This window comes from Nymphalis io, chromosome 30, assembly GCF_905147045.1.
Source record: "Nymphalis io chromosome 30, ilAglIoxx1.1, whole genome shotgun sequence".
NCBI lineage: Eukaryota > Metazoa > Arthropoda > Insecta > Lepidoptera > Nymphalidae > Nymphalis > Nymphalis io.
Window position 1 is genome coordinate 3,635,682 of NC_065917.1, and position 13,870 is coordinate 3,649,551.

The 13,870-nt window shown below is 36.8% G+C and overlaps 1 protein-coding gene across 1 annotated transcript; it reads right to left on the bottom strand.

The window, feature by feature from the left end:
• Positions 1-4,813: 4,813 nt before the first annotated feature.
• On the bottom strand, positions 4,814-8,074 carry LOC126780020 (protein artemis-like). Its single transcript, XM_050504268.1, has 3 exons — positions 7,681-8,074; positions 6,646-7,099; positions 4,814-6,057 (listed from the first exon to the last, which is right to left on the bottom strand). Exons 1-3 carry the CDS (start codon positions 7,967-7,969, stop codon positions 5,640-5,642), a joined length of 1,161 nt encoding a protein of 386 aa, XP_050360225.1. The 5' UTR covers positions 7,970-8,074; the 3' UTR covers positions 4,814-5,639.
• Positions 8,075-13,870: the final 5,796 nt, after the last annotated feature.

Sequence of the window (13,870 nt, forward strand, 5' to 3'; positions counted from 1 at the left end):
AATACATCGCTCGCTTCACGTCTCTTTTCCATTTAATTTCTCCCAAATGGCGCAACAAAAAAGAAATAACGGTCGTACAGCGGTGCTCACCCCCACCATACCCTCGCTGTTTGAGGTCGAGTTCTCTAACATCCGAGGACTCCACACTAACCTCAACGCTGTCCACCACCATCTCGAGACAGCACGGCCAGCAATGTTGTTTCTCACGGAGACACAAATACTCCGTCCTGCCGATACCAGCTACCTTAATTATCCCGGCTACACGCTTGAAGAATCCTTCAAAGCGAAAGCCGGAGTATGCTTGTTCGTCAGTACGGATGTTTGCTGTCACCGACTGCGCTGCTTGGAGGACCCCTCCTTCTCCATGTTGGTGGTACGTGTGGACCTGGTTCGTCAGAGCCGAGTCTACGTGTGCCTCTACAGATCCCACAATGGTGACTTGGAGACAAGCCGACTATTTGACCATCTTAGTCAGGTGGCAGATGCTGCGCAAGAGCAATTTCCTAACGCGGAATTGGTGTTTTTGGGGGACTTTAATGCTCACCACGAATCCTGGTTGAAATCCCTCAAAACTGACCATGCTGGAAGGACTGCTCATGCTTTTGCTCTCACACATGACTTGACCCAACTGGTTGATCAGCCCACCAGGATCCCAGACATTGATGGGCAAGCACCTTCTCTACTGGACCTTCTGCTGACTTCTCACCCGGTGGAATATCAGGTTGTGGTTCAGGCTCCTCTTGGCTCTTCGGATCACAGCCTTATTTCTACCAGAGTGCCACAGGCCAAGCTGCCGCCACTAGCGGTATGCAAACGTCGCGTTTGGCACTATAAGTCGGCGGATTGGGACGGTATGCGCGATTACTATGCGTCGGTCCCTTGGAAGGAACGTTGCTTCAGTGGGAATGACCCGACAGCTAGTGCCGCTGCTGTTGCTGGCGAGATCATGCTGGGAATGGAATACTACATTCCTAGCTCAGATCTCGTCAGTAGGAGTACGCGTAACCGTTGGTTCACTCGAGAATGTGCCGATGCTGTATCATCTAAGCAGGCGGCATATCGCAAGTGGATCAACGGCTGTATTAGCGGGGCATCTAACATTGACTCACTGAAAGCAAACTATAATAAAAATTCCAAGTCCTGTAGAAAGGCATACACGAGAGCGGATGCACAGCGCATTGTACAGATTGGTCATGACCTTGTTTCGCATCCTAGGGGCTCCCGTAGCTTCTGGCGTCTGACCAAGTCTGTGCAAAACAATTTCTGCCAACCTTCGCTGCCACCGCTCAGAAATCCGGACGGATCGCTAGCTCACAGTCCGCAAGAGCAAGCTGATCTCCTGGCTAAACTCTTTGCCGACAATTCCGTCATCGATGATTGTAGTGCACTGCCACCTACAATACCTGCATGTGGCCATACGATGCCTGACATTAAAATCAGGCAACGTGATGTGCGTGCGGAGCTGCAATCACTTGATGTACGGAAAGCTAGCGGTCCCGATGGAATACCAGCCATAGTGCTGAAGAAGTGCGCAGCGGAGCTGTCTCCTGTGTTAACGCGCCTGTTCCAACTTTCTCTCTCTTCGGGAAGTGTGCCGGAGGCTTGGAGAAGAGCTAATGTGCAAGCGGTTCCCAAAAAAGGGGATCGGTCTGACCCGGCAAATTATCGGCCAATAGCTATCACCTCAGTACTTTGTAAGGTGATGGAACGGATTTTAAACAACCAACTGATCCATTACCTAGAAGATCACTGTATAATTAATGATCGTCAGTACGGGTTTCGACCAAAACGGTCCACAGGTGATCTTCTAGCGTACGTAACACACCTCTGGGGTGAAGCTATCGACAAGCATGGAGAATCGTTGGCTGTCAGCCTCGATATCTCCAAGGCTTTCGACAGGGTCTGGCACAGAAGTCTTCTCTCCAAGCTACCGTCATATGGTCTGCCTGCTCAGCTATGCACCTGGATTGCCAGCTTCCTACACAAGCGTAGCCTTCGTGTTTTAGTAGATGGTTGCGCTTCACAATTCTATGTAGTGAATGCTGGGGTCCCCCAGGGATCTGTGCTATCTCCCACACTCTTTCTTTTGCATATCAATGATATGCTCTCCCTTGGGAACATACATTGCTATGCAGATGATAGTACAGTGCATGGTGGATACCACGGACGCGCAGTGGCTGGGCGGGCGGAAACTGAGGAGAGGCGGGAGAATCTTGTCATTGAACTCGATAGGACGTTAGATCTCATCGCCAAATGGGGCTCTGATAATCTTGTTGAGTTTAATGCCAAGAAAACACAGGTATGCGCTCTCACGGCGAAAAAGTCAACATTTTCCCCTCTTCCCTCCCTCTGTGGTACTCCGCTGGTGATGCAAAGCAAAATCGCCATGCTGGGGATTGACGTTCGCTGCGACCTTAGTCCAAGGGATTACATCGAGGCTGTTATAAAAACAGCTTCACGGAAACTCGGAGTTCTGAACAAGGTGCGGCGCTTTTTCACGCCACAACAACTGTGCCTGCTGTACAAAACACAGGTACGGTCTTGCGTGGAATATTGCTCGCACCTTTGGGATGGCTCCGCTAAGTACCTACTTGAGGCCTTGGACCGGTTGCAGCGACGTGCCGTACGCATTATTGGCGACGTAAAGGTCACAAACACCCTTGAACCTTTACAATTGCGTCGTGAGATAGCAGCACTGAGCGCTTTCTATCGACTGTATCACGGCGAGTGCTCTGAGGAATTATTCTCTCTAATTCCTGCTTCCCCCTTCCTTCTTAAGTCCACGCGAGCTGGTTCTCGATGTCACCGCCTAACTGTGACACCAATTCCATCGCGAACAAAGAAATTTGGCAACTCCTTTCTTTGTCGCACTTCCAAAAAATGGAATTCCTTACCAGCTCACGTATTCCCCTCCTCTTACAACCCGGGTTCCTTCAAACGAGGCGTGAAGAGGCATCTTGCGGGCCGGCAAGGCGAAGGCGGCTAGTGCAGAACGTTTTTCCCGTCTGTACTGGCCGTCGTCGCGTTTGGACTCTACTACCACTTACCATCAGGTGGAGTAGAGTCATTTGCCCTCCCGGCGATATAAAAAAAAAAAAAAAAAAAAACAAACATCCATGAAACTAATTCTAAATTATCTATTTTTGATTTAACGACTAATAACGAAATTATTGTAGTGTCGGGGCAGATGGGACAAGCACTAAGATTTGACTGAATGTTTCAATACATTATTTATGAACGGAGTATTTACTGACACAATGAAAATTGCAAAGGTCAAAAACTCCAACTACCTATTTACAAATCGGGACAAAAATGTGATCCAGGAAATTATCGGCCAATTTCTGTTTTACTTGTTAGCAACCATTGATCTTATCACAAAAATCAAACAAAATAAAAATAAAGATAATAAAAACATAGCGTTAGGAATCTTTATTGACTTGAAGAAAGCTTTTGATACTGCCAGTCAAAATTAACCTTAAAAAAAAAACTAGAAAGTATAGGGATCACTGGTAATGCCTTAAAAATATTTGAATCTTATTTAACAAACAGAACACAAGTAGTCCGAATAGAAAAATTCCCAAGTGATGCTTTACCTATTACATGTGGTGTACCACAAGGATACACATAGGAAGGAAGGACCTTTGCTCTCTTTGACGTATATTAATACATAGATAAAATAGGATTCGGTTTTTTTTTTTTTTTAATTTTTTTAAAATTGACAATATACCATTGGAACAAAAAATACAGAAAAATACGTAGGCCTGCGAATAGACAACAATATACCTGCTATAAAATATAAGCTTACTTATAATGCTTTCATACTGAATGCATTATAAGTAAGCTTTCATTACTACTTGGCTCTTTCCTAAATATGATGCGCTGTATCTCGCGTCGGTTACGACACATTATTATCTATAACGTCCTGGTTAAACCAAATATTTCGTACTTAATTTAAGTATGGGGCAGTGCTGTCAAAACAAAATTAGCTGACGTCCAAGCTGCATAAAACAAAATCAAAATTATCAAAATGCTCTTCAATTACCCATATTTTACTCCAACCATTAAAATCTATACCGAAACCAAAATAATGAATATTCGACATTTATATATTTATAATATTTGCATCTTTATCAAAAAAACCTTTGAAAAAAGTGTCGTACCAAACTAAGTTTTACTAAAATAAAACAACAGTCTAAACGCAGCACGCGTCGAGCGAGTCTCATTGTCCTACCAAAGATAAAAACGAACTATAGCAAAAAAATTATCACAAATTATAATTTGAACGGATCATTTAATTATGTAATTGTAATTATGTAATAATACGATTGATAATTTTTTTAATTTTACTAATTTTACTTTTTAATTAATTATATTTTTCAACGATGTATGTATACCTAATTTGCCTTTATTTACGAGTAAAATAAGATTTATAACTTTTTTATGTTAAGGGTTATCGGACGGGCAAATAGGCCTCGGCCCGCCCATGCAGGCCTTTCTTCTCTAGGCAGATTACCAGGGTTCTAAGTACCTCCCTAGTCGCGGCGGGCGGAGAAGGAGCGCATATCGCCTCTTTCTTCTTCTCGGTCGGGACTCCAGGTCACTGCTGAGAATCTTCGACAGAAAAACATTAAGTTTTTATTGGACCTGGGGGTTTGTAACTAGGATCTCCGGCCTTATATCTAGCCACTAGACCAACGAGGCAGTCAGTTTTATACAAAATATATAAATATATATCTTCCATTTATCCAATACTAACAAAATCCTATAGATGTTGCCAGAGATATTAAAATAAATACCAAATTTTTGATAACAAATTACTTTAATATTATTTATCAAAGTTAGTACATAAGATTTTTATACCTTTTACATTTTAATGATCACACTTGAATACCATATATTTATATTATTTTAATCCTAAATCGTAGATTGTGATACTGCTAGTAATGGCAGTTACGTTAATATAAATTAAAGATATGATACTCCACAGGCACGGACAACACGTCCGTTGAGATACAAATACGTGATATATATATCACACACAAAAACACTCTCATCATATTATTTCATATAACATAGTAGAATACACATTAGATATACAATTGTACTATATCCCGAGGGCGGAAGGAGTAAAGAAAAAAAAACCTTATATTTACATATTCCATGCAATATGCTAATAGGTCTGTTATATAACACACTACATACAATTCTCGATTAATATATTTATAATATAATACTATTTATAACGCATCTTTACATAAACAAATAAATATCATTGGAGTGACTGTCTGTGATTTCGAAATAATTGTTTTACTTACTGTCTTTTTCAGTTAGTGTGGCTATTTGCGAGTTAGCAAAACAATCTTTTTTTCTATTTTCGTTTACTGCTGCTACCTTACAATTTAAATATCTTATATGTATAATTCAAATATGCATTATGTACTTTAAAATATAAACAAAAAAAATCATGGTATAATATACGACTTTAAAAAATCTCGACCAATGTTGTCATATCAAAATTTATTTGTCTTTACTCCTTCAGTTGGAATAGACTTTACGATGCTGCATATGTTGAAGAACTTGTTCATCTATATAACAAATATGTCACCTTGTTCTTAATTACAAAACAGCATCATTTTTATTTATCCAAACATCAATTTCTTCAAATCATCATCGACTCTTTTAGGTATCTTAACTCTTTTTTTGCCAATTCTACTATAATAACAGAGCTCATTTCTTTCAAGCTTTCCTGCATATTCATGAGGATAACCAATTATTCTATTCGGTGCAAAATAATCAACAAAATAATCTATCTCTCTTAAAGTACAATGAGTAGCGAAACACACGTCCAGCCGCTGCTCCTGGGTCACGCGCGAAACTGAGCATTTTCCATCTTTGTAATTCTGCCATGGCATAGGGAATACATCTACAAGTAAGTAATTATTATGACATTTCTGTACGCATGAGGTGTGTGAACTATCCTCGCTTCTGTTTCTACATAAATGTATTCTAGTAGATTCTTCGTTATTTGTCACCCCGGGCACTAATTCCTGTATTGAACTGAAAAACAAACACATCTCTTTAAGATAACATAACTTATATATTGAATATGAAGAAAAACTTGTACTATATATCTAAAACTTTTTACTCGGTGGTAGGGTTTTGTGCAAGCCACAAGTTGTGACCATCCACTCATCAGTTCATTGCATTTCGGTTTAATGAGTGAGTGAGTCAGAGTATAGCAGAGCTACAAGGGACACAACATCTTAGTTCCCAAGACACATGGTGACACAGATTCAGATTTGCATTACATTATACAAAATGTCTACAGGCAGTGGTGACCAGTTACCATCAGTTTTGCCGCTGTCTACCACACCATAACTTTTATACTCCACCACTACCAATTTTATACTCTATTCTTATCGAAGGTCTAAAGACATGGAGTCTGGAGATGGAGTGGTCTAAAGAGTGGATTTAACCACTACGTACATCCAATGTCAAAGTGGTTAAGTTTTCACTCCTACTTTAATTAGAACAGTCTATAGTCAAGACTTGACTATATATCAATTCCCATATATCTATGCAAAATTCTAAAAATTTGCTTAAAGTAACAAAATTTGAATAATTTATTTAATAATCAAAAATTACCTGTAAAAACTCCATCTTTCCGAATGCACGAATACTTTCATGTTTAATTGTTTGTATATCTCATTAAAGACAAATTCATAATCATATTTATCAGATGTCTGTATTGCAATTGCATTATTCTCATTCCAGTTCAACCAACATCTAATTTCAAATATCATTCTTTGTACACCGTTAGATCGCTTCGTGAAGTTTTCGCAATCCAAATGCTGCATGGTTGTGTCAACATACATCGCATCCAATTTTATGGGTTTATCGTCAACATGCAGATGCTTGAAGCTTGGCAAGTCTTTACGATTGATATGGTATTCTCCGATAAACAGAATGTTATGTGTCGTTGTTGAGAATAAAAACATTGTTGATGCAGCGCTGTGACTGGCTGGTATCAATGTGACAGTGAGACACAATTCCGGTATGTCTTTTTCAGGCAAACCAGGCAAAGATATTTGTGTCGAACCTAAAATTTTGAAATAAAACAACAATTGTAACAATTCAAAAGCACTTGTTAGCTCATAAACAACTTTGTTTATAATAATTTACTGTGTAACTTCGTATTACACGTCTTGTTGGTCTAGTGGCTTATATAAGACCGCAGATATTGAGGTCCTGGGTTAAAAAGCCCTGGGCCCAATTCGGGCTACCAAGAAGTTATTGATTTTTATTGTCGAAAATTTCTCAGTAGCAACTGAGTCTAGAAGTTAGAAGTGTGTACAATTCCATGGCTCGTAAAGCTTGTATTGGCACAGAGGTAGCTCGGCACAGAGTTGTCTCATATATGCACTCTCTATTCCCTAAATCTCATATTCCGATTCGATGGCAAATACAACAAAACGGAAAAGAGTTCAAGCACAGGACCAACGGCTTTACGTGCTTCCAAAGGAAGCAAGCAAGAAGTATACACTTCCAACTTTCGCACTCTGGTCTACGAGTAAGAATCTTCAACAAAAAACGCGTTTATCATCGGCGTTATGATAATGTACAATGTTTCGAGCAAAGATATGTTTAATGATTAAGTTTTGAATGATAACAATAACATACCCATTTTTAGAGCTCGAACGCATTTCATAATTCTCTCATCATGTTTGTCGTCATTTATAATAGCTGCTGTCAGCTCGGTCGTATATATTGTGATGTTCTTCTTCAACAAAACGTCTAATAGCTGAGCTGAATGTAGCCTTTGTATGTGGTCTGAGTTATAATGGCTCAGGAAGTAAGCTCTAGCGTTTCGACGTTCAGCTTTTTCGAAGTTATCAACATACACACCCGGGATCTCTTTAATTTTTCCATGGAAAGGACTTTTCATTAGATACTGTATGGATGACATCATTTTTAATATATAAAAGTATTTATGTATCAGTACTGGCTTTATTTTTTAGGTAATGGCTTCAGTTTCGATTTACACCCTTTTCTTTTGTTGATCGTATTCGGTATTGCCAACAGTGATAAATGATTTTAATTTGAAATTTTAACTGTCAATTTCGAACGCGACAGTATTGGTAATGAATCTTCTTCCATTAGAAGTTATTATCTATGGCGAATTGTTGTATTTTTTTTTGAAAAGCAAAATATTGCACTCCATTCGTATTAGGTGTTCTGTAAACTTAAAATAATACTTTTAACATTATTAAAATAATGATGAAAAGATGTCGAGAATTACAACGCAAACGCGAAATATTTTTTTTTAATTCATATTATCTCATTACTCAAAATAATTAAATAATCAATTTAGTTTGTGCTTGTTTGGCTATTTTTTATTTAAGAATATGTGTATGATAATATGTACTAGTTTCCTAGAAGTCATTTTAACTATTACGATTCCAATAATATAACCAAAATCAATAATAACAACAATGACATTATACATATAAAGTGAAGCAGATAATATGTAACTAGCGCGCGTAATTTGATGACTCAAACGTCCCATTTGTTCAACGGGTGATTTATGACCTATTGTTGTATATTAGAGAGGTGCTCTAAACGAATGGAGAATAAATAAATTAATATAAGTAATTAAAAAAAATATATTTTAGTTTTGTCACAATATTAAGATATTTTAAAACAGGTATTTGTTTATTAATTTGTATATAATATGAAATATAAAATATTTGCAAAGAATATAAAGTTACCTAAACTTCCGATAGAGATATTATTATAATGCAAAGTAAAGTAACGAAAAAAATATTATTTAATTTTTAAGCATTAGTATAAAACTCAAAATATAGATTACTTTTATGCATAGCAACACTCAAGTTATTATTTTGAAAATAAGACAAGAGTAAGACTTTCGTCTCTGATCTTTCGAGCTAATTGGGCCCGAGTTAAATTAATGATTTCACAACATATATTTATTAAAATTAATGCAAAAAAAACAATGTTTTACAACAATGAAATATGTCGTTCCTTACCTTATCATTAATTCATTAACCCACTCATTCATAATAGATAGTAGTCTTTATTTTATTTTTTGTACTTTTGTATATGAGGTTTGTTACTTGAATAAATAAATTATTGTTATTATTATAATTTCCTCCTCACTACTTTAACTCAAGTGTTATGTCAATTCAAGGCGTAACGTAGTTTCGAAGGTGTAGAGAAATAAAAGATGCGTTAGGCTCTCAATCAAAATTGCATGTAATGTCTTAAACGAATGTACAGAGGAGAAGGAGTAAACAGGAGAAGGGGTGCGGGTACAAGATTTAAATTTAACTAATCGCGGCCGATAAAATGTATGACGTTGTGTTTGGTTAAGTTGGAGTTTGAGAGATGTCGCTACCCGTCCTTAATTGGATAGGAAGTATGAACATTTACTAATATTATAAATGCGAAAGTGTTACGAAACAATAAAATTTGTTATAAAGTTTTAAAATTAAATTTTATACAATTACAAAATAAATCAATTATTGTCTTTTATGTCAAAAATACTTCGGTCTATGGCTGCATTTTATAAGACGACGGTCATATGAAGCGAACGTGTAGTACTGGTATTTTTGTATATATATTGGAGTTTCTTCGGATTCTTATCAAGAAGTCTGTCTCGAATTAAATTCGGATTATATATTTAGACGATGGTCTGCAAAAAGGTTTTTATTTAGACAAACTGAAATTAATCTTGGCTGTTTAAAGCAAAATCATAGCTCATGTTAATACGAGGCATGCCTTTTAAGTTTTGTCATTTGAAGAAAAAAACACAACTAGAACCTTATAGTACTTTTTATTGTTTTTAAAGGTATTCACCACGTAGCTTAATACACTTTTCCATTCGCTCAAATCAGTTATTATAACATTTATTCCACTCTAAAGTGGTGGTGTTCAAAATGGCTGACTTGAAAGCGTCGACTGCTTCTTCACCGGACTGGAACCTTTGATCAGAAGACTTTTCTTAAATTTAGGAATGTAAAGAAATCGTTAGGGCTTGGTTCAGGACTGTATGGAGGATGGTCAAGAATTTCTACTTTTTCTTGCTTCAAATACTCAATCGTTTGACGAGCGCTGTGTGAGCTTGCGTTGCCGTGGTGCAGGATGATGCGTCGCTTTGAGTTAGATCTTCGAAGTTCGGCGATGACTTGTAGTAAACAAACTGTGGTATACCACTCTGCGTTAACCGTTCTACGATCTTCAAGTGCAATAGTCGCAACGTGGCCGGTTTTTCCAACGGACGTGGCCACCATCTTCTTTGAAGTGCTTCGAGAACGAACAACTTTAGTCGGCTTTGGCTTCCAAGATTTGCCACCACTGATGATGTCGTAGAAGTGATTTGACTCTCCTCGGTTGAACCTTTGCAGAGTTTTCTTACACCATCTGACGCGGGCCGCCTTGTAATCGTTGGAAAGCAGATGCGGTATCCAACGGCAAACTAGCTTTCTCACACCAAGTGCTTCATGCAAGATCTTCTGAATAGTTGTCCCTGAGATGCCTAATAGAGCCTCTATCTCTCGATACGACACATGACGATCTTCGAGAATTAGTCGTCTCACGACAATGATGTTATCTTTAGTGAAGGCGGATTTTGGGCGTCCTTCGCGAGATTTGTCACTAACACTAGTATGTCCACGCTGGAATTCTAAATACCAGCGTTCGACAGTCCGCAGACATGGGACTTCATCACTGAACACAAATGTTAACTCTTCAAAACACTGAAGCCGTGTCAGGCCTCTTCTAAAGTTGTAGAAAATTATAGCACGAACATTTTCCTTAAAAAGATTCATTTTCGTAAGTAACCTGAGAGATTCCAATCGAAGCTGTGACTAAACAATAGCATTAACCCGATACTTTCAACTGTTTTGAGATTCAAAATTTAAACACATTCGAATATAGAACAGTTACAAATTCAAACTTGCCGGGAAATAGGGAAGCGACAGAACTAAAAAGGCATACATTGTAGCGTCAATAGTACAAAGCTTCACGGGCCGCCTAGCGATGTAAAAGTCGCAGGTTCGATCTGACCCCTCGAGCTTCTGTTTTAATAGGAATATTAGTAAGTACCTAAAAAAGAGTATTGCTAGATTGTATCCTTATTATTTCGAATAGATAGGAGCGATTGGTAATCATATAAATAATAAAACTCGACTTGCTGCAATGAATTACAGCTTCGTCTTATAAAATGTCCTCCTGACATTAGGGAGTTAGGGAATAGAGAATGCACCTGTGTTTGTGCACTATAATATCTCCTGCGCAGTTGGCTAATCTCTCTGGAGACTGGCCGCCGTGGCCGAAATCGTCTTGAAGAAGTTATTATTATTATTAATTTTACTATAACACCTTCCGAATGGTGCACTTCAAATGGAAAAGTGCCTAGAGGCCTCGCGTCACTAAATCGATGCCTGACTTTAAGTGCTTTTCAAACTTGTGGCAGCAACTGATTATTTATTTACAGAAAAACTCATTTGTGTTTTATGAGTCGGTCCCGGGTTTTGAAAGCCTTTTAATCCGTAATTTGCAAGCCAATGATGACAATTCTATTATATAACGAAAACGAATCGTTTCTTGATTATAAAACTGGACTGTTACATACAAAAGTTCAACATTTTGATAAGCTTTTATTTAACTTGCAATGTTTGTTAGTTTTTCAAAGTCAAATCTGGCATACTTAGCAAACCACTTGCTCTTCAGTTTCGACTAAGATGCATTTTTATGATAAGCCAAGATGGCTCCAAACATGAAAAAAAACTAAACATAAAATTCGGATCAGACACCTTCTCAACAAAAATACCTTAAAAGCTTGAAAGATGAGTTGTCGCGTCACGTCACGAAAATAATGGTGAGACCGATCTTACAATAAAATATATCAACGAGACACCTGTCATAGTAAAAATTACTCCAAAAAACTCCAAGCAGTAAATACAAATCCAGAAATCGCTGTAAGTAGCATTACCTATCAAGTCACCAACGATTACCAAGACCTAAAAATCAACAAGCCACACCTTACATTCTCAATGCAAGGAGCATACGTAAGAAAGGAAGATTGGATAACTCAAATGTATTTTACAATCAATACCACATACTACTCACGTCATTTTAATAACAGAAACTTGGATCAAATCCGAAAAACAAGTGCTTGAATTACAATTAACTTATTATTCACGTTACTATAAATATAGGAACGATTTGGATGGAGGTCGAGTCTCTATATATATATATATATATATATATATATATATATATATATATATATACATAATAATTTGAAACACAGTTTATCTGAATCTACATACTTAGGAGGTAATAACTATCTATGGGTACGGCTGGAAAGATATGCAGTTGAAGTAGGAGCTGTCTACAACGGTACGGTAACACTAACTTCAGACTTTATCGATGTTTATTTCTGTCGCAACTGCGACAGAAAAAAAGTTAACTAAAGAAAAGATGACTACACAGTACAAACAAAAAATACGCTACCAGAGTATCCGATACCAAAAAAAATCAATTATTGATCATGTTAGTACCAATTTAATTAATGATAAATTTCATATGGCTATACTGGATTTTTCTATGTCCGATCATAGGCAGATTCACCTAGAAATTAAAAAAAATAAACCACCTCAAAACATTCTTTCTCAATATAATGCCATAGACTATAATATACTTTATACTACAATCAAATAAAGTAGGACACGAGGAATTGGGAAGTGATTATTCACGTTTGGAAGCGAAAATAAAGTTTATCACAAAACAAAAAAAAAATAACGAAGGTTAAAGTTCTGAACCCACCCAAAAAAGATTGGATTAACAAAAATGTAATCAATGAAATTAGTAACAAAAATATCCTATTTTCACAAATCCAAAAAAAAAACAAATAATAACACGTTGAAGGAAGAGTTTGTTTAAATGAAAGATCATGTAGCTAGACTAATTGCAGACACAAAAGAATCTTACTATTGCAAAGAATTTAACAGATGTTCGAAAAAACTAGAAAGGATGTGGAAGTTAGTAAACACTAGTAAATCACAAAATTACAAAAAGTTGTGCTCCTCCAAAAATCTTATTAAGCTCAACATTAATTACTGAGCCTCACGAAATATGTAATGCATTTAATGATTACTTCTCCACAATAGGGCCCCTCTTAGCACAAAAAATACCAAAAATATTCCATGAAAATATTAGCAATGCCTTAACAAACATCCATGAAACTAATTCTAAATTATCTATTTTTGATTTAACGACTAATAACGAAATTATTGTAGTGTCGGGGCAGATGGGACAAGCACTAAGATTTGACTGAATGTTTCAATACATTATTTATGAACGGAGTATTTACTGACACAATGAAAATTGCAAAGGTCAAAAACTCCAACTACCTATTTACAAATCGGGACAAAAATGTGATCCAGGAAATTATCGGCCAATTTCTGTTTTACTTGTTAGCAACCATTGATCTTATCACAAAAATCAAACAAAATAAAAATAAAGATAATAAAAACATAGCGTTAGGAATCTTTATTGACTTGAAGAAAGCTTTTGATACTGCCAGTCAAAATTAACCTTAAAAAAAAAACTAGAAAGTATAGGGATCACTGGTAATGCCTTAAAAATATTTGAATCTTATTTAACAAACAGAACACAAGTAGTCCGAATAGAAAAATTCCCAAGTGATGCTTTACCTATTACATGTGGTGTACCACAAGGATACACATAGGAAGGAAGGACCTTTGCTCTCTTTGCCGTATATTAATACATAGATAAAATAGGATTCGGTTTTTTTTTTTTTTTAATTTTTTTAAAATTGACAATA